The sequence below is a fragment of the Engraulis encrasicolus genome, chromosome 8, assembly GCF_034702125.1.
Source record: "Engraulis encrasicolus isolate BLACKSEA-1 chromosome 8, IST_EnEncr_1.0, whole genome shotgun sequence".
Taxonomy (NCBI): Eukaryota; Metazoa; Chordata; class Actinopteri; order Clupeiformes; family Engraulidae; genus Engraulis; species Engraulis encrasicolus.
In genome coordinates this window covers 54,046,625-54,069,141 of record NC_085864.1, presented here as the reverse complement: position 1 = coordinate 54,069,141, position 22,517 = coordinate 54,046,625, and the positions used below count along the sequence as shown (strand labels likewise).

General features: G+C 44.6%; 1 protein-coding gene across 1 annotated transcript in view; it reads left to right on the top strand.

The window, feature by feature from the left end:
- Positions 1-21,517, top strand: part of LOC134454722 (sodium channel subunit beta-4-like) — a 25,375-nt gene extending 3,858 nt beyond the window's left edge. The window contains exons 2-5 of the mRNA XM_063205876.1: positions 5,750-5,901; positions 8,187-8,454; positions 10,822-10,933; positions 17,518-21,517. Coding sequence (XP_063061946.1) covers positions 5,750-5,901; positions 8,187-8,454; positions 10,822-10,933; positions 17,518-17,611 — 626 coding nt within the window. The 3' untranslated portion in view covers positions 17,612-21,517. The remainder of the gene's footprint in view (positions 1-5,749; positions 5,902-8,186; positions 8,455-10,821; positions 10,934-17,517) is intronic.
- Positions 21,518-22,517: the final 1,000 nt, after the last annotated feature.

Genomic DNA, 22,517 nt, shown 5'->3' with positions numbered 1-22,517 from the left:
CTCTCCGCTCCCCTTCTTCTCCTCTACATTGACCTCACATTCCCATTCCTTCCAGTCTCTACCTCTTCTCTCCTCTCCTCTCTTCCCTCCTCTCTTCTCTCCTCTCTTCTCTCCTCTCTTCTCTCCTCTCCCCTTCTTCTCCTCTACATTGACCCCACATTCCCATTCCTTCCAGTCTCCTCCTCTCCTCTCCTCTCCTCTCTTCTCTCCTCTCTTCTCTCCTCTCTTCTCTCCTCTCTTCTCTCCTCTCCCCTTCTTCTCCTCTACATTGACCTCACATTCCCATTCCTTCCAGTCTCTACCTCTCCTTTCCTCTCCTCTCTACTCTCCTCTCTGTTCTCCTCTCTTCCCTCCTCTCTACTCTCCTCTCCCCTCCTTCTCCTCTTCCTTTACCNCACATTCCCATTCCTTCCAGTCTCTACCCCTTCTCTCTCCTCTCCTCTCTTCCCTCCTCTCTCCTCTCCTCTCTTCCCTCCTCCCTTCTCTCCTCTCCCCTTCTTCTCCTCTACATTGACCTCACATTCCCATTCCTTCCAGTCTCTACCTCTTCTCTCCTCTCCTCTCTTCCCTCCTCTCTTCTCTCCTCTCTTCCCTCCTCTCTTCTCTCCTCTCCCTTCTTCTCCTCTACATTGACCTCACATTCCCATTCCTTCCAGTCTCTACCTCTTCTCTCCTCCCCTCTCTTCCCTCCTCTCTCCTCTCTTCTCTCCTCTCCTCTCTTCTCTCCTCTCCCCTTCTTCTCCTCTACATTGACCCCACATTCCCATTCCTTCCAGTCTCCTCCTCTCCTCTCCTCTCCTCTCTTCCCTCCTCCCTTCTCTCCTCTCTTCCCTCCTCTCCTCTCCTCTCCCCTTCTTCTCCTCTACATTGACCCCACATTCCCATTCCTTCCAGTCTTCTCCTCCTCTCTCCTCTCCTCTCTTCTCTCCTCTCTTCTCTCCTCTCCCCTTCTTCTCCTCTACATTGACCCCACATTCCCATTCCTTCCAGTCTCTACCTCTTCTCTCCTCTCCTCTCTTCCCTCCTCTCTCCTCTCCTCTCTTCCCTCCTCCCTTCTCTCCTCTCCCCTTCTTCTCCTCTACATTGACCTCACATTCCCATTCCTTCCAGTCTCTACCTCTTCTCTCCTCTCCTCTCTTCCCTCCTCTCTTCTCCTCTCCTCTCCTTCCCTCTCTTCTTCTCTCCTCTCCCCTTCTTCTCCTCTACATTGACCCCACATTCCCATTCCTTCCAGTCTCTACCTCTTCTCTCCTCTCCTCTCTTCCCTCCTCCCTTCTCTCCTCTCCCCTTCTTCTCCTCTACATTGACCCCACATTCCCATTCCTTCCAGTCTCTACCTCTTCTCTCCTCTCCTCTCTTCCCTCCTCCCTTCTCTCCTCTCCCTTCTTCTCCTCTACATTGACCCCACATTCCCATTCCTTCCAGTCTCTACCTCTTCTCTCCTCTCCTCTCTTCCCTCCTCCCTTCTCTCCTCTCCCCTTCTTCTCCTCTACATTGACCCCACATTCCCATTCCTTCCAGTCTCTACCTCTTCTCTCCTCTCCTCTCTTCCCTCCTCCCTTCTCTCCTCTCCCCTTCTTCTCCTCTACATTGACCCCACATTCCCATTCCTTCCAGTCTCTACCAGTGACGGGGACCCACTAGTTTGACGCCCTCTCGTGATTTCATATGGCACATCAAACATTTCAAACAAGCGATTTAAGGTTAGGGTTAGGTTTAAGGTTAGGGTTAGGTTTAGGGTTAAGGTTAGGGTTAGGGTTAGGTTTAGGGTCGTATGACGTAAGCGGTAAGTACCGAAAGGGCATCGAATTAGTGAGTCCCACCAGTGACGTCCACACATTACACCCAAACCAACAAGCCGTAAAATGGCATCGCATCCGATACCACACAAGCTTAGAAAAGTAACACATTTGGAGACGTCACACGACCTACGTTCGAAGTTGCAGCTGACTGGGGAGACCTATATTTACTTTATTTTATAATTGTGAGTAAATGAGTAAATGAGCAGATGAAAGATTCCACTGACTAACATTACCTTATCAATTTAGACAAATATGTATTATATTACATAATTTATTTATCAGCCACGTTTCCGCGGCACCCCTGAGGGTGGCCTGCGGCACACCAGGATGCCTCGGCACCCCTGTTGAGAAACACTGCTTTATACAATAGTTAGATCCGGTCGAATTATTTCACAAATTGTGATTGGACAAGAGGCGTTCTACACGTCACTAGGAGTGAGGGTATCCTCCAACACTCTATGAATGACTCTCCACATCTAATAATCACTCCGTGACCAAAGATACAAAGTAACCGTAACCAACGTGGTGCGCGTTGCGCAGCAACCAAAGACAATAACTGGAACTATTTTTCCGGAGCGGAGGAACAAGCAAATAAACAATCAAATAAAGTAATTAAAATAATTTAACCCTATCCAGACCAGGCTTTTTTGGCATTCCTTGGACCGGGGGGGGGGGGAGCTCTTTTGACCCCCCCCTCATAACTTTGGAACCGAATGGCGTATGACCACCAAACTTGGAGGGGATGATCTTCAGCCAAAGATCTATGAATGACATCAGTTTGGTGTCATTATTGGATATTATGACGTCATTATGATGTCATTTCCTGATTTTATTGCCCAAAATGTCACCTTAATGTACTTTCCATCTAACTTGGGTGATGCACATCAATTTTGGTTATTATGTGCATCAGACCACTTCAAATGTTCACAAGGGTGTCTGATGCTAATGAAAATGTAAAAAAATGTGAAAAGTGATGATGATGAGACTTAGATCAGTGATTTTTGGTCAGGCGTACCTGGTAGAAAACCGTTGCCATGGCAACAACAAAAATGATAAACCTAATCTTTTGGTATAACATTGTAGCCAACTTCATTTTAGGAAAAGTCACAAAGTTTCGTTGTCATAGCTTTAGTCATTCAGGAGTTATACGACATCAAAGTTGGTGCGAGCACTTTTAGCCCCCCCCCCATGGTCTGGATAGGGTTAACATTTCTTTCAATGAACTAATTGTGTTAGCAAAGGAACTATTGTATAAAAGCAATATAACACTTGTGGTCGTGAGGTTAGGTAGCTTGCTCAAGGGCACTTCAGCCATGGAATGAGGTGCAGGGTGGGGTTCGAACGTGCAACTTTCTAATCTACAGTCCAACTCTCAAACCATTACATAACACCACATGGCTGTCCACACACACACACACACACTCACACACCACATGGCTGTCCACACACACACTATGTACACTCTCCAGACTCTTCCAGTGGCACACACACACACACACACACGCACGCACGCACGCACGCACGCACGCACGCACGCACACACACACACACACACACACACACACACACACACACACACACACACACACAGAGAGAGAGAGAGAGAGAGAGAGAGATCTGCACACAGGAAATGAGTAACATCTGCAGCATAATATCTTGTGTGTTTCTTTCGCCTCCTTTGTGGATATTAAGGCCGTGGAGATTGTGACAGGAAGTGAGTGGGAGAGAGAGGCGGGGGAGGAGAGGGGAGGGGAGGGGTTAGTGAGACAGTCCCCCCTCTCTTCTCTCCTCTCCTCTCTTCTTCTCCTCTCTTCTCTTCTTCTCCTCTCTCCCCTTCTTCTCCTCTCTTCTCTCCTCTTCCCTTCTTTTCCTCTCTTCTCTCCTCTCCCATTCTTTTCTCTTCTCTTCTCTCCCCTTCTTCTCCTCTCTTCTCTTCTCTCCTCTCCTCTCCCCTTCTTCTCCTCTCTTCTCTTCTCTCCCCTTCTTCTCCTCTCTTCTCTTCTCTCTCCTCTCTACTCTTCTCTCCTCTCTTCTCTTCTTCTCCTCTCTTCTCTTCTCTTCTCTCCTCTCTTCTCTCCTCTCCCCTTCTTCTCCTCTCTTCTCTTCTCTCCCCTTCTTCTCCTCTCTTCTCTTCTCTCCCCTTCTTCTCCTCTCTCCTCTCCTCTCTTCTTCTCTTCTCTCCCCTTCTTCTCCTCTCTTCTCTCCTCTTCCCTTCTTCTCCTCTCTTCTCTTCTCTCTCTTCTCTCTCCTCTCTTCTCTCCTCTCTTCTCTCCCCTTCTTCTCCTCTCTTCTCTTCTCTCCCCTTCTTCTCCTCTCTTCTCTCTCTTCTCTTCTCTCTCCTCTCTTCTCTTCTCTCTTCTCTTCTCACCCCTTCTTTTCCTCTCTTCTCTCCTCTCCTCACTTCTTCTCCTCTCTTCTCTTCTCTCCCCTTCTCTCCCCTTCTTCTTCTCTCTTCTCTTCCCTTCTTCTCCTCTCTTCTCTTCTCTCCCCTTCTATTCCTCTCTTCTCTCCTCTCCTCTCTTCTTCTCCTCTCTTCTCTTCTCTCCCCTTCTTTTCCTCTGTTCTCTCCTCTCCTCTCTTCTTTTCCTCTCTTCTCTCCTCTCCCCTTCTTCTCCTCTCTTCTCTCCTCTCCCCTTCTTCTCCTCTGTTCTCTCCTCTCCCCTTCTTCTCCTCTCTTCTCTCCTCTCCCCTTCTTCTCCTCTCTTCTCTTCTCTCCCCTTCTTCTCCTGCATGGAAAAAAGTGCCACCTCATACATTTCCTAAAATTTAAATCTACATGGAAATGGACAATAAAAATATCACAGGTGGAAAAAAACAAGGCCTTGTATTTTGGTGGTAAAAGGTATCGGTATCAGGAAGTACACACATTAATGTACTCGTACTTGAATCGGTTTTCAAAAAAGTGGTATCGGTGCATCCCTAGTGCTCTCCAGTGTTTATCAGTGATGTGATGTGATGTGATGTTCACACATGTAATGCAGTCTGTCCTGTGTCTAGTGTGCGTACTAGGTCCAGGGCCGATGACAGCTTTCGCTGGGCCCAGGACAAACGTTATCTGGCCCCCCACTCAATACTGTACATACAATGTCATGACGACCCAATTCTGGGCCCTCGTTCTCCCTGGGCCCAGGAAAACATACCCCTTTGCCCTCACCCCCATCCCCCCTTCGGTGGGCCTGCAGGCTGGACTCAAATCTGGGTCCCATTGGACAACACAAGGCATGCAACACACTTGTATTATCTATGAATGGAATGGAACACATAGTGCCATCTGACCTTTAACCTCTAATAATGAATGGAACACATAGGCCCAATTCGAAACAGGGAAGGCAGCTGTCCTTCCAGTGAGCTAACTGGACAGCGAATCATGAAGTGTGGATCGAAACGAAAAATTGCTTTATTTCCCCCCTCAGCAGTTGACTGCATTTGTGGGCGTAACAGGGATATTTGAGGTCAGCATCAGATGCTGACTTCGCTGCCTTGGTATCCAACATGCTGTGCGCCACCTCCCTCTCAACCGGAAACCTGAAAAACAAACATGGCTACTACCCAAGCTACTACCTTATCATACTCTTTATTCTGACACTTATGTATGTAGATATTGAAAATGGAATCGATAAATCAACATTGTAGTATCTAAATATGCTGTCGCTAGATCTATTTATAGCCTATTTTACGATTCCGCCGTCCGACGATCATTCACCGTTCGAATAGCATGCGTACGCTAAGCGCTAACGTGATGAACGTAACTCCTGCCATAGAATCGCCGTAACATCAAATGCGCAAGGCAGCGCACTCGTTAGTGCCGTTCGTAACGGCGGCCTCATCAGCTAACTTCGCCTATCTGATCAGTAACCTGTTTATGTAGGAGGAGAGTCATCGAGTCAAAGCCTCCCGTTTCGAATTGGGCCACAGTGCCATCTGACCTTTAACCTCTGTGCCTCCAGGTGTTTGGGGGGCTCAGGCGCTGGAGATGTCGGTTGGCAAGGTGACGACCATCGAGGCGATGAATGGGAGCTCCGTCCTGCTGCCCTGCACCTACGCCAGCTGCATCGGAATCTTCAACCTGGAGTTCAACTGGGCCTATAACAAGACTGACGTAAGGACACACACACACACACACACACACACACACACACACACACACACACACACACACACACACACACCTGGAGTTCAACTGGGCCTACAACAAGACTGACGTAAGGGGCAGCACCTAGAGAAGTACTATCACACACACACACACACACACACACACACACACACACACACACACACACACACACACACACACACACACACACACACACACACACACACACACACACACCTGGAGTTCAACTGGGCCTATAACAAGACTGATGTAAGGGGCAGCACCTACAGAACTACTATCACACACACACACACACACACACACACACACACACACACAATGTAATGTAATGTGTAATGTAATATAATGTAATGTGTATTCTAATGTACACTGGTGTAACGCAAGTACTTCAGGCCCCGCTGCAAGCTACCAAGAATGGGCCCCGGAACGAAAAAAGAGGGCCTAATATCATGTGGAGGGGGCCCATTTCTTCATGTCAAGGGCCCATGTGGGCCCCCTGCCTCGTATGGGCCCCCCTGCCTCACGGGGGTATACTTTACGCCCCTGATAATGTAATACAATGTAATGTAATATGGATTTAAGCAATATGACCCAAGTGGGAGGGATGATGTTGACGGATATCCTCCCTGGTGTGGTTCGGACATAGGCGCGAAGCCGAAGGCTTCAGGGAGGATATCCGTCAACATCATCCCGACCACAAGGGTCATATTGTTTTTATACAATAATTCAGTTACCAACAAAAATACCTGAATGCATTTTCGAATGAATGTTTATTAGTTACCTTCATCATTAGTTGTTTACCTGCTCCGCTAAGCAAAGTAGTTCCGAATTGATTGTATGGTTGCTATGCAATGACGAGCTGGCAGTGCCAGCGCGTAAAGTTCCTTGAAACTGTGTGATGCGCATTTCTGTGTGGACTGCGACTGGGCTTTGCTTACTAAAATGATGCAAGATGGATGTGAACACTGTGTAACTTCAATATTTTTAGTTAGATGCCTACTTTTGTAAGCCAGATTTTTGCATTTTTGTGGACCGCACACTGTTATTTAACATTGTTATTAGCTGCGTAGAGACTCCCCCCCCTCCTCTTTCCCTCTCCTGTCCCGCATGAGATCCGAGCGCTTTTCTCACACACACAACAACACAAATCAATCCCTTGTAGGCCTATGATACCCTGGTGTCTGCTTTAGGCTACTGCTGAAAGCTACAACTTTGCTGCTGAAACACTTTCTCAGCCAAACGTCTGATGTGTGTGCAAACCCGAGGAAGGGGTTCGTGTTTTCCCTCCCAATAAACTAAAAGGCAACTCATTCTCATTTTAAATTGTATGGCACCCGGTATCTTGCTTCCAGATGCCCACTTTGTTGCCTACTTGTTAATTAATCATTAATTTGCATGTGGTGGACGGAAAACTTGTTGCTGATATATTTTTAAAAGCATCTCTTCCTCGTCCTTCCCTCTCCCGCCTAGCAAATGAGATCCGATTATAGCGGTTCTCACTTCTTACACTGCAGGAGACTGACATAGCCTTGCTGTCTCTGTGTCAAAAAGTGTCCCACATACCTCCCCTTTGAAACTATCTGACATGTATGAATATTTATGTTGGATTGGCTTCAAAAGACCACGAAATAACGGCCGCAGAGGTGTGCCAACTGCCCAGACAACTGCACTAGAATCAGATACTGTAACTTCTTTCCTCTCTGCCAGAATCCAGCTACCAACTGCTAGGATAGGCTACGCGTCTCTGTCATGCGGGTGTGCGTGCGCCCAACTTAGTCCAGCATAGAACAATGGAATAGAATGATGGCGAGTTCAAACTACGCGGCCCTGGTTACATTCACTTTCTCCGCAGTAGACTATGACATAGAATGATGGCGAGTTCAAAATACTGTTTAGTATCTTCCTGCTGCATTGCCACTGCTCTGGTCTGCCTGTTTAGTATCTCGCTGCTGCATTGCCACTGCTCTGGTCTGCCTCTTTAGTATCTCGCTGCTGCATTGCCACTGCTCTGGTCTGCCTGTTTAGTATCGGTTACATTTTATCCACAGCGGAGTGATTATTAGGTGTGATGAGTCCTCTTTTGTCTCCGGGGATGATGTCTACCTAGACATCCTCCTCCTTGCCGACGCATAGAATGCCAGTAGAACGCGTCTCATCCAATCAGATATCACAAAATAGATTGACCGGATCTAACTATTGTATAATATAATGTAATGTAATGTAATGTGTATTATAATAATGTAATATAATGTAATGTCTGCACTCCACAGTACATGATTCGGGGCCTGATCCCAATGGAGGGTAAAGATGCACGAATCCATATGTACCCAGAATGGTCGGACCGCGTGGAGTTTGTGGGCAACACCAAGACCAACAACAACATCTCCATCGTCTTGATGAACATCACGTTTGAGGACGCCGGGGAGTACACCTGCTTTGGCAAGAACCCCAAAGAGAAGAACAGCAAACACAGCGCCACACTCACCCTAGTGGTGGTGGACGAAAATGTGTACATCAGGCGCTACCTACGCGACCCAGGTAGCTGGGGTGGTTGAAGAAGTTTCGCCATGAATTCGTTTTATTCGCTCTGGCAACGGCTCTGTCTTGACAGCCTGGGACATTCGTGGATATGAACGTTCCAATTGGTTTTCGCCGAACCGCGTCATAGCAAATTCGCTTAAGATTAGCTTGAGTTTAATTGTCAAAATTCGCTCTGGTCCCTCAAGAAGCTTCGCTCCCGGCAAATTCTCTCTGGTAGCTTTATTCGCCTTCCCTCCATAGAGAAATAATGACTTCCGCCGCGCAGGTCGCCTAGTTCGCCCTCTATGCACACGGGGCTTAACATACAGTTGCTAGGAATATCTTTTGCTTTGCTCACAAATTTAACAACACAAATACAAATAGCTAAGACAATTAAAAAAAAAAACAAGAAAACAAGAGGGGTCATAAATAACAGGGAATTATGCATACAAATAAACATTGAAAAGTGCAATAAGACATAATACAGTACATAGCGCAAGGTAAGCAAGCGGTGGAAGGCCAGGCAGTGGGGTGTTTGACGACGCCGGGGAGTACACCTGCTTTGGCAAGAACCCCAAGGAGAAGAACCGCAACTACAGCGCCACAGTCACCTTAGTGGTGGTGGACGAAAGTACGTACAGCACGCCAACAAGCCTACACATAAGTGACACATAAGATTTTCTTTTACTTCAGACATGTATAAAATGTTTATCTTTTATCTGACCTGTTTCGGCGGTATGACTTCCGTCTTCATCAGAGGGTCACCCTGGTGAAAAAGACCCTGAAGGTCACCCTGAAGTAAAAGAAAATCTTAAAGTGATATATTCCCATTTTTGGAAATCAGCTCATATTGCACCTCCCCTTGAGTTAGATAATAGGGTTGTACCGTTCTCCCGAACTTTCAAACGTTTTCTGGTTATGGCAGTGCAAATTTTACCTCCAAGCTAGCAGTTAACATTGAGTCCTATGAGACCAGTTAGCCGCCAGCTGGTCTCATAGGACTCAATGTTAACTGCAGGCATGGATGTAAACTTTGCACTGACATACTCAGAGAACGGATGACAGTACAGGAGAAAGGTAAAACTCAATTATTTAACTCAAGGGGAGGTGTAATATGAGCTTATTTCCAAAAATGGGACAGTATCACATTAAAGGGACAGCTTGGTCAATTTCAACATGTAGTTGTAATGCTCACACTACCCTGGACTTGTCAGTGCCTGAGATTTTTTTTTCTTCTTCAGCCGTTTCCGAGATCCTGGTCATTGTAATGGGGGCAGCTCTTTGTTTACATTTCAAAAAAACATTTGTATTTATTCCCAAAAACATCCAAAAGGTTATAAAACATCAGCAGACAACTAGCAAACAGCAGTACCTTTTGGGAAAATATTTGGAGTTGGCCTATGTTTCATTTTTTAAAAATGTAAACAAACGCTGCCCCCATTAGAATTGCTCATATCTCGGAAAGGGCTGAGCCGAAAAATGTGGCATCACCAGGTACTGACAAGTCAAGGGTAGCGTGAGCAATACAACTGCATGTTGAAATTGACCAAACTGTCCCTTTAAGTGTCATTTAACCCATTGTGTCCTTGGAGACACATATACGTTGCATTGAGGTTCTTGAGATTTGACAAGTTTTATTAAAAATGTGGGTAAGTTAGAGCTGAATGAACACATTCTAAGGCAAAAAGAGGGGCTAAGCTTTTGAATGTAACTCATTTCATCTTTGTATGTGCTTCAGAGGCTGATATACTTTGTATTTAGGATTTAATAGGCAGAGGGCAACTTTTCCCGAAAAGGGCTTAGGATAAAATGGGTTAAACAGTTAGACATAATGAACGTTACACATCTTTCAAAAAACCTCTACGTTAACGGACAACAGAGGTATCAGGTATTCCACTGTACATAATGAGGTAGATTCTGCAACCAGTGTTGCCAGATTGGGCTGTTACCCTCCCAATTGGGCTACTTGGGATGGCCGTCTGCGGGTAAAAACAGGAAAAATTGGTCTGCAGTTTTGTGCCCATAGAAATCGATGCAATTTGTTGAAATTGGGCGGCATTTAGCACATTTTTGCAGTTTTTGGGAATCTTTTTTATCCGGATTTGATCAGACACATCTGGCAACACTGACTGCAAAACAAGAACAACAACAACAACAACAAAACACCATATGCCACAAAGTCATCAGTCATTAGAGTACAGTTGAAAAGTTTTTGAATGAAAATTCCAATTGTAACAGTATTTTTAAAAATAATAAAAAACTTGAAATACTTAAAATGTTTTGTACATACAGGATGGTGAGAGACTAACCGCCTCGCTGCATTGGTTTCTTTTCCTTCTCTCCTTCCTTCTTTGCCTTCTCTTGGCGCTGCGCTGCCCCCTTCAGTGGACAACACCATCACCACCATCATCATGTCTGTGGTGGGAGCCATCATTGGACTCCTTGTTTTGGTCATGGCCGTCAAATCGCTTGTCACCCGCTTTGTCCTGGACAAGAAGTAAGTGTTTTGTGTGTGTGTGTGTGTGTGTGTGTGTGTGTGTGTGTGTGTGTGTGTTCATAAATGCTTATGGAGGTTGACATTTGACTGAAAGATCAGGTATGATTTTAATTGCAGACATCCAAATTAAACGATGGAGCACACAGTCATCTTGAACATGGCATGATGACATGGTTTCATGTCTGGGGATTATGCCAAGAACCTGGAGAAGTAGTAATGCAGGTTAAAGGCAGTGTTGCCAGATTGGGCTGTTTCCCACTCAATTGGGCTGCTTAGGATGGCCATGTGCGGGTAAAAATGGCATTTAGCAGAGAAACCAACCTAATTTTTGCCATAGACATCAATAGAATTGGGCAGGATTTTTTGCTTCTAGGCGGGCTTTGAGCGTTTTTTTTGGCTGGAAAACATCAGCCTCATCTGGCAACCCTGGTTAAAGGACCAGTTCAGTCAATTTCAATATGCTGTTGTATTGCTCACGCTAAACTTGACTTGTGAGGACTTGCCTGGCCACATTTTTCGGCTAAGCTCTTTCCGAGATATGAGCTATTCTAATGGGGGCAGCATTTGTATACATTTTTTTTTTAATGAACATAGGCCTACTCCAAATATTTTCCCAAAAAGGTACTGCTGTTTGCTAGTTGTCTGCTGATGTTGTATAACCTTTCGGATGTTTTTGGGAATACATTTTTTAAAAATGTTTTTTTTTGCCGCCTCCATTACAATGACCAAGATCTCAGACAAGGCTGAAGAAGGGGGAAAAAACCCTCAGGTACTGACAAGTCCATGGTAGTGTGAGCATTATAACTGCGTGTTGAAATTGACTGAAGTGGTCCTGTAAGTTAACCTTGAGTTAGTGGCATAGCCCTTTAAGTTAACCTTGAGGTAGTGGTGAATCAGCTAATACGTGAGCCTGGCGTCCTTCTTTTCATTAAAGCACTGGGCTAGCTGTTAGCAAATAGTGAATAGGCCCGCCGGCGACCCCATCTGCACTAAGAGGCTACAGTAATAGTGAATAGGCCCGCCGGGGTCCCCATCTGCAGTAAGAGGCTACAGTAATAGTGAATAGGCCCGCCGGCGACCCCATCCGCTCTAAGAGGCTACTTACAGCAGTGGGCTAGCTATTAGCAAATAGTGAATAGGCCTACCGGCGACCCCATCTGCACTAAGAGGCTATTTCATACCTGCCGACCATTACGCATTTTGTGTAGCAGATACGAATTTTGACATCAAACTACGGCGCTGTCACTTCAAAATACGGGAAAAACCAATAGTAAAGTGTATTCACGGGCCCTTATATATTTCTCTGTAGACTTGCAACCAGCCAGAGCCGTAGATATGGCTCTGCTTTCAACTCTCGCGCTGGCCTTTCCATTGGCCAGCAACGTGTGGGGGGGAAATATTGACCAATCAGAGCGCTGGTTTTGGGGTCTTCATTTGTTGTCGCTCCGCTCGAGTCGAGGTATCAGCTCAGCTGCAGATAGAAAGTTTGCTTCGAAGACACACAAGCAGAGAGACTACTCTAGTCCTATAATCTCTGACACAAGTGTCCTCCTCCTGTCATCATATATTATCCATCTTGGTGCTGTCGCTGTAGTTTTACAAGTGAGCACCGTCAAAATCACCGTTTCAAAGGTAAATGGGCTTTGAGAAAGGTAGCCTCTATGGGAATAGTGAATTGCGTCCAGTTGCATCCGTAAACTTATGAAAATAAATAAAGCTTGAGGTCTGTCGTCCTGAACATAATGGTTCACCCAATGTTTCACCGTATTTGACGGCAATGTGTTGGTACTTTTTTGATATTGGACCGAAACGAGATTACTTCTGAATGAGAAAATGTGGTCGACTGCTGACTATTACTGCGCTATAAATTAGCAGATTAGCAGCGAACTAAATTCGGTTTCCCTTTACGTCGGATCATTTTAACTGGGGGAAATAAAGATAGTTCTAACGGTTGTGCTCGGAGTACATCCGTAATCTACCATGACAGCGTATAAAGACATAGGGATACTGGAGTCGTGGCCCATTCTGTGAACAGGTGTAACAGGTCTTGTGCGTCATACCAAAATATGCATGACTCCACGACTAGAACTGTCCGTAATCACGTATGGCAATCTATTAATAAAATATATTATCCTGTCATCATGTATGTACAGAAAACTGAACAATAGCCAACTCGTGACGGCAAATGAGGGTAGATAGGCCAATATGTGGAGAAGTGAAAAAAGAAGCGTGCATGCACCTCAAAAGTTACTGTGGAAGTTCCAAGCAGTGGCCATTAGCCCTCGTCCATCAGTAGAGCCACATGACGTGTAGGCTACTGAATGGATGCATGTGTGATTTTGATGTTAGCCCCCAAGGTAATATTATCCTAGCCTAGATAACACCTGTCTTTATCTTTTCCTCTACAATCTGCTGATACTTCTTCACAGTAGGTGACAACATCACCATTTATTATTATTGGGGGAAATGATGTAAGAATCATTGCAATTCAACTTTTTTGTTCATAAAAATCCCTGAAATACATCTGTATTATATAATCAAATTATACATTTCCCTACATGTACCTTCTACAGCCAATAAATAATAAGCAAATGCTTCAATTTCATACTCAATTCCAGCTCCTTAACACCCCCCAAGTGACCAAATGCTCTGTTTGGCTGGTACATAGGATAACTTACTAGCCAGACTGGTGGTATGTTTGACTTGTAAGATTAACAGCCATATTGGCTGGTGATCAATAAAGTTAATTTAGAGGCCTGAATTCCAGCACACTATATCATAGCATTTTATTGGTGTCATGGTGTGAAACAAAAAAAAAACATCTTCCATGAAAGTTTAATAATGTATGGTAGTTCAAAGTACTGTGAAGAGCAAGATCATCTGGTGAAATTGCCAGATACACGGGATGTTAGGCTAAAATGCATTAAAATGCAGGAAATTGCATCTAAGAAAAGCTACCCCTACTCCCCCTGCCTGAATGAAGTGTCCCATATTTTCCCCCTTGACATTTGGCAACCCAAGGTGTGCAAAACAAAGTAGCCTCTCAGATGGGCCCGCCGGCGGCCCATGGTATCGCGCTGCGTTGACCACATTTTCTCACTTGTAGGTATTTGTTGCGCCGTGAATTGCCGCGCCGCGATAAATTGCTACTCAAAAAAAAAATTCAAGGTTGGCAGGTATGCTATTTACAGCACTGGCCTAGCAAATGGTGAGTAGGCCCGCCTTAGACCCCTTCTGCAGTAAGAGGCTACAGTAATAGTGGATAGGCCCGTCGGCAACCCCATCTGCAGTAAGAGGCTACAGTAATAGTGAATAGGCGCGCCGGCCACCCCATCTGCAGTAAGAGGCTACAGTAATAGTGAATAGGCCCGCCGGCGACCCCATCTGCACTAAGAGGCTACAGTAATAGTGAATAGGCCCGCCGGCGACCCCATCTGCGGTCGAAGCTACAGTAATAGTGAATAGGCCCGCCGGCGACCCCATCTGAAGTAAGAGGCTACAGTAATAGTGAATAGGCCCGTTGGCGACCCCATCTGCAGTAAAAGGCTACAGTAATAGTGAATAGGCCCGTTGGCGACCCCATCTGCAGTAAGAGGCTACAGTAATAGTGAATAGGCCCGCCGGCGACCCCATCTGAAGTAAGAGGCTACAGTAATAGTGAAAAGGCCCGTTGGCGACCCCATCTGCAGTAAGAGGCTACAGTAATGGTGAATAGGCCCGCCGGCGACCCCATCTGCAGTAAGAGGCTACAGTAATAGTGAATAGGCCCGCCGGCGTCCCCAATCTGCAGTAAGAGGCTACAGTAATAGTGAATAGGCCCGTTGGCGACCCCATCTGCAGTAAGAGGCTACAGTAATAGTGAATAGGCCCGCCGGCGACCCCAATCTGCAGTAAGAGGCTACAGTAATAGTGAATAGGCCCGCCGGCGACCCCAATCTGCAGTAAGAGGCTACAGTAATAGTGAATAGGCCCGCCGGCGACCCCATCTGAAGTAAGAGGCTACAGTAATAGTGAATAGGCCCGCCGGCGACCCCAATCTGCAGTAAGAGGCTACTGTACTTACAGCAGTGGGCTAGCTATTAGCAGGTTCAGGGCTGCCGTCAGCTTTTTGCCAGGCCCAGGAGAAATTAATATGAACGCGCCCCCCATCCAATACATGCTATATAAACAGGGCTGATAGTGTTCAGGCTCCATGCCTGATTTCAGGCTTGACAGAGTTTGCGAAATAATAATAATAATAACATTGATAATAATTAGCCATTAGGTTACTCTTATCTCAGAAAGTGTTACAGGTTCAGGGTTTCCTTCTACTATCAGGCTTGAATAATAGTCAAGCACAGGCTATTAAAGGTTTGATTAATGTGTCAAAATAGGCCTACGTTAAGTCACTATGCAGTATCTTGTCGTCGTCGTTAGAGCAGGGGGAAAAGTTCAGGCTCAGGATTTTTTTTTTTTCACTATCACCCCTGTATAAAGATAACTCAATTCTGGGCCCCACCTCTCCCTGGACCCAGGACAACTGACCCCTTTGTCCCCGCCCCCTGCCGGCTCCCCTGAGCCGGTTTACCACTTCATGCAGGTTAACTTAGCCAGCAGACTTGTACGAAATTGCGAATTGAATGAATTGAAATTCATAGTTATGCCATAATATGAACACTAGGTGGTGGTGTTCTATGTACTCTCAATTGACCCGTTCAGAATCGACGTCCTCATGAATGCATGCCCATCGTGGACACACCAGAGATGTTTTAAGGGTATTACGAGAGACTCCACTCTTCTGGGTGGTACTTCACCTTAGGCTGCCAACGGTGGAGTTCAGACTGTTCAGAAAGAATGGGCGGCGCTCTCTCGACAACAGCCACTAGGTGAACTGCAGGCATGGGTAAAATAGGGAGTAGGGAGGCTGTTTGTAAAACTGACGAAACACGAACAGACAGTGCAAACACTAAAGAGAGAAAAACTGCCGTTCTGAAGCATGTACATTTATAAAAAATAGAGATTCCAAAAAGTACACTTGTTATGCTATTTTGAGAGGGAAGAGGCTGTTCCAGAAGCATAGGAAATGTTTGTTGTTACAAGACATTAAACTACTGACTGGACTGATGACATCGTCAGGAATGGCTGTGTCTGTCGTGCCCACTGCATATCTGAAGTTAGCGTGACCATCCGTTATCTTATTTCGGAGAAAACACCTGTCGGGTTTCTGTACAAGTGAACGGTGCATGGCCGATTCTGGGCTAACGATGCGCACGCAGCCAAATTACGTCATATCTGTTTACCAACTCTAAAGGGGTCAATGGGTGGTGTAGATTCAATTCAAAGAAATTCAAGGTAATTACACCACCTTGTGTTCGTATTATGGCATTACTTTGAATTTCAATTCATTCAATTCTGAGTTTCGTACAAGCCTGTTGGCCAGGTTTATCACTTGTTCTGGAATACTCTCCAAGGACTGGTTTTAAGAAAATAACACTACTCTAAACTTTTGTTTATAAATAAAAAACACATGTACTGGATAGGCCCATGGTCTCATCTCTGGTGTTTTTCTGTGTTTATCCTGTTAACTTAACCTGGGGTGTATTTCTGGAAAGTGCAGTTTCTAATTATGTTAGCTACTTTGTTGGTTGCAATGCAATTTTTAATTGGTAACTACTGAAGTTGCTAACTGCTAACAACTACGCTTTCCAGAAATGCACCCCAGGTTTACCAGCTTCTTAGGGTGAATCCCATTACACCCCTTAGCCTTACGCCGATCCCCTTTTCCTCCGTTTTGCGCGTCCACGTGTAGGCGTAGTGGTATCCCGATTCACGTTCAGACAGATGGGTAGGAGTTCTGTGAAGGGCTTTCATCCCCTCTGCGCGGAGATTTTCCGACACCTCACTCCACGGACGGAGTGCTTCGACAGATTTCCCTGAATGCATTGCGATTGCATTTAAAAATGGTCTGCAAACCGCAGCATCCACAACAGCACACGAGATTAAGTACTTTTGCAGCAATTGTCGCTTTTAAAGTGTAATAATTATTCTTCATTGTACTAAGTTTAACATTGTCCTAATGTGTGATGGCCCTTTTCTCTGTGAAAAGCACATGAACAAAATCGCTATTAACGTCAACCTAATGCATGGCATTAGTGACAGCTGTGAGTGTCATTCTGTGATTGTTGAAGGGGCATCCCAATCCATAGGGGTTGCGTTTCAAGCCCTACACCTTGCGGCTTTGTTTGAAAGCGTGAGGGGCAAGAGGAAGGCATATGGGTAGGGGTGGAGATTAGTAATGGGAAAGGCCCTTAGTATAGGCCCCAGGTATCGTTGTATCAATTTGGTCCCCTCTCTGGGGATATTCTCTGGTCCCCTCTCTGGGGATATTCTCTGGTCCCCTCTCTGGGGATACTCTCTGGTCCCCTCTCTGAGGATATTCTCTGGTCCCCTCTCTGGGGATATTCTCTGGTCCCCTCGCTGGGGATATTCTCTGGTCCCCTCTCTGGGGATACTCTCTGGGGATATTCTCTGGTCCCCTCTCTGGGGATACTCTCTGGCCTCATCTCTGGTGTTTTATTTGTGTTTTTCTGTGTGTCCCGCTGTAGTAAGGAGCCCCTGGTCAGCTCTACAGCCAACGACAACTCAGAGAACGGCCTGAACAGCTCCAAAGCAGAGGACAAGCCTAAGCCAAAAGCATGAGAGGAGCGGAGAGGAGAGGAGAAGAGGGCGCCTCGTACCACGTGCCAGTGTGGCCGAGTGTGTGTGTGTGTGTGTGTGTGTATGTGTGTGTCGACATATTACTGTGTGTATATATGTACACATGCAAATATGTATATACACATATATGAATATAATGGGGAAGAAGAGAGAGGAGGGAGGAGGTGTGTACAGACAGAGATGAATATAACTATGGACTGCTTTACTCTCTTCACCCACAAGGGGAAATGTTATGTATATTGTTTGAAGCATATATTTTTTTAAATTAATTTTCTTATCCTAACTACTTTGAATTGCGCTTGAGACTGGATTTATGGAACGTTTGTTGGACTGGATTATAAGCATCCCCATGGCAACGTCCCCTAGTGAACAGACAACATAATAGTGTAAAATAGTGAAAGCCCCATCTGGGAATTTCCCATTGCCATGGTGACACAGCACTGATGAAAGACACGATGCTGATGTGCTCTTATTTTACATGGAGAGTAGACCGGGTTTGCATAAATAACTTTGCACAACAATGTAAGTCTGTATATCTTGTTTGTAGAGATCATGTTTTTAAATAATTGGTGTAGGGACAATGTGAAAGCCTTTTAAAGGGGTATGTCACTATTTTGGGGCTTAATACAGTTAAAATCGTTGGCCAGGGTTTATAAAGGTGGTAAAGTGTCTTATTTTTCATGTTAAGACAAGTTAAAAGAGGGAATATGTCGCTAAGCTAGTGAAAGTCAATGGATCCGTGCTAAGCGACATGTACTGTATTATATTAAGCCCCAAAATAGTGGCATACCCCTTTAAGGAACCACAGCTGCTGTCACTCCTGTTCACCTGCACTGTAACATCCACACACAGAGAGTGCATCTTAATATGTCCTTATGACCTTGCCTCCTCCGCTTGCCTCCTCCGCTTGCTTCTCGTCATGATGACATCACTGACAACAGCATTATATTTCAATATCTTACAAAAGCTCAATTGTAGAGTCTTTTCTCATTTGCAATTTGGATGGTGAATGAAAAACAGTCTCTCAAAAGTTGTTGTGGCTAGGCTGACAGCTGGGAAACTTTATCGTTTTCTCCACGGAGGAGGGGCCAGGAAGCGGGACGAGGAGACAAGCACAAGTGGAGGAGGCAAGGTCGCATATGAAGACACACTCACACTGCCACGGTCTGGCCAAAGTTTCACTGGCACGCTGCAGACCCGTCTCACCTCAGCAGTACACATCAGCCACAGCTGTGGGAGAGATATTTTACCCTTTAGATATTTTAGTGTTTCTTAGATGCGTATTAACCTGATAATGTATTTTTAAACGCACACACACACATATTTGTGTGCGCTCTCATAAGCATTCCAAAACAAATATTAAGAAGGCAAACAAAGAAAAACAATAAACAAATTACAATATAAATAGACAATCCCCTTGAAAATATCCCCATTCCCTCCAAAAAAAAATTGAATGAACATTTCCACCGCTGCTTTGAAAACAAGACTAAAAAAAAAGAGCATTTAACGCTCAGAGGTCTGAGTGCCGTCCAGAGGGCAATTTGACATGTCTCCAAAAACAAATCTGTAACTCTGTGAGTTTTTGTCATTGGAACATATAAGTCACATCATTAGAAACCTCAGACCTTCCAGATATATATATACCCAATAGCTGGCCCAATTTAAAGAAAGTGAAAAGAAATCTTCAAATATTCTGTACTCTCTGCCTGTAGCAGCCACACTTATAGCTATTCACATGTAAAGTACCGGTGCTTGAGTGGCTATTCAGACAGGCGCGGTTCTTGCATTGAGGCGTTGCTAGGCAACCGCCTTAGGCCCTCAGCTTAGTCTCCAGCTGTAGGGGCCCCCTCTGTCCCCTTTGCAAATTTCACATGGGCCTATAGCTGGTAATTGGGCCCCTTTGGACAGTAATTCACAGATTAATGGTGATTTTCATAAATAATGAATTTTGTATGTTTAAATTGGAAACAAGAACAACACAATACATTACAAAAAAATACTGATTCTGTGCACACCCTCTCTTTCGAGTTAAAATGGACTATTCCATCCTTGCGTGCCATGTGCGCCAGGCCAGTTCCCAAACATTCATACAAACACGTCTTCAGATGAGGAGGATAACAGTCAAGTGCCACACTCAACAAACTCTTCAAGGTCAGTAACATCAAGCGGAGCACAAAAAATAGGAAGGCACAAGACATTTGCAGACAGCGTTTGCTATGTTCAATGTTGTTAGACTAAACGCAGCGTCACCACTTAAAAGAAACAATTAACACCCATAGAAGAAAACACCAGCCCTAACACCGGCAACCCCCTGATTTTTTTTTCACAATGCTATGAGAAGTTGAGCAAGAAAGGAAAGCAGGCAAGAAAGCAACTCGCACATTGAGCGTGGAGTAGGTTACTCGATACTTCGAATAGACTTCTCAGGCGCGCGAGCACAGGGAGAGTGAAGGCTGTGTTTCTGTTTATCTTGTGCACGCACGTCTTCAAAGGGTTTGTTCGGGCGAAAGCTTGACAGAGAGCGCGTCTTTTGGTTTATGTAGTAAAAGTATCCTTGATTAGTTTTTGGAACTTAGGGTGTCTATAACGTCCACGAAGACAATATCCACGTGAAAAGGCAAGCGCCTACAAACCGCTGTTATGTTAGAAAATGTGTGCACCTGTCGCCTACTCTGTCAAATTCCCACAGCGACATTTAAAAGTCTACCATGATATCCAACATAGCCTACAACATAGGCTATGAGAAGTGCAGGCAAGATGGCAACTCGCGCATTGAGCGCGGAATTTGCTACTTCGATTACCTGCCACGGGCACACGAGCGAGGGGAGCGTGAACTGTGTTTCTGTTTAACCTGACTGCACGCGTGTCTCTTCTCAATGGGTCTGTTCAGGCAGGCTTGGGTCAGGGCGACCGTTTGACAGAGAGCGCGCTTTTTGGTTTATTCAGTAAATATCTCCTTGATTAGTTTTGGAAAGTTTTAATGTCTAACACCCAAGAGGACAATATCCACCTGAAAACGCCAAATGCCTGCAAACCGCTTTCTGTCAGAAAAGAGTGTCCACCTGTCGCTTATCCTACTACTGTCTACTCCCCACAGCAGCACTTCAAAATCCTCCATGAAATCCCAAATCAACGTCACTTCAAATAGGTGACAGCAAGCATGGACATATGAAATAACACTTCAGTGAGGGGGGGAAATCACTCTGCTCTCATATCAAAGTGAAAGTGGGATTACAAATTTCACATTTCAGTTTGTTCAATTTTTGCATGAAAAGTTGCAAATATTCATTGAAATGTGTCCAGAAAGGGTTGTAGCCCAAGGTTTTTTTTTTGTTGATAATAATTTTTTTAATGGAAAATCGTGATCTAAAATAAAAAATATCGAAAAAGAGAGTTTATGTAAAAAAAATGTGATATGAAATGGGCCGATGGGCCCCCTAACTAAATTCGCCTTAGGCCCCCAAATTGCTAAGTCCGCCACTGTATTCAGAGGTGACAACACGCCCCTTTCATCTAGGATAAACACAGCCATGCTGCTCACTTGGCCACAGGACAAAGAGAGTGGCAGGGGGGTGTGCTATCAGAGCACATGGAGATTGACAGGGGGATGTGGGCCATTAGAGGTTTTTCACACCTATCTCATTAGTATTCAAATGAGACAGGCAGTGGCATGACATAGTCTTTCTTTTTTGCATTTTGTATGAAAACAACAAAACATTTCTAAATGCCCTTTTTACTTTTATGCAGCCAACACATTTGTTTACAAGATTCAAACTTCAAAAGTCTTGGCTAGATACATTTATTGTGTGTTTTCTTGCACTTTTTGAAGACCTCTGAAACCTGTTGTTTTGTACAGTTGTGTTTATACTCAATTTAAATAAAACATGTTTGTATGACATCCAATTTTCTTTCAGATGATTTCTTTCAGAATTCAACCATATATTCCACTTTTGCATAGATGCTTACTGTTAGTTGAAAATACTTGAAAATGTCAGGGTGGTGCAAGCAGCCTAAAAGCCTCTGAAAGGCCTTAGACCTCAGAGGGTTAAGCATGTTGAATGATTTTCTATAGACATGCTGTATGTATTCTCCACCACAACGACACCAACCTTATACAAGTCCACGATCCTTTTCCTTTTTAATATCCTAATCCCACTAAATAGGACATGCCAATGTCATCTACTGTATGTAGGCTAATTTAAAACAGACTTCATGACCAGAGTAGACCTTGCTTATAGTTTCTTAAAAAAATGTATAGTTAAAGTTAAAATGAAAAAAAAGAAAACAAATATGGCAGTTACTGCCTTTTGGCTCAGCATGACTACTCACTGTTGGCCCATGATGCATGAAAGGCAAAATACCTCAACTGACAAATAACAGTCAAAAGTCAAATTTGAACTAAATATTTTTTGCTATACGTATATATCTCCTTTATAGTAACCAACTGTCAAATTTGATGAGCTCTAACTATTATACTTTTATCTGGACAGAGGATAACAAAACAGAATTTTGAACATAACGCATGAAGTAGCCTACTGCATACTGTACATTTAGAATGCTTCAAACGTTTCAGTCAAACTCTTAAGATTATTTTCATTTATCACCGCCTTGAGGATAAATGGGGGTGGCGTATATAGACTGAATTTATCATTGTGTGATCTCATATCGGTTTGCATCAATAGATACATTTTACATTACTGAAAAAATTACAGAGGACATGACCTCTGTGTCCTCAATGGTAGTTGATGATAGGAACCCTATAAAGTAAATAAACTAACACTAAGTAAATAAACTAACACTCACTGAATGATTCTAAATATTACAAAAACAGAAGTAGGCCTATAATGATTACATGTTTGTTGTTTGGGTAGGAAAACTCTCTGATGCA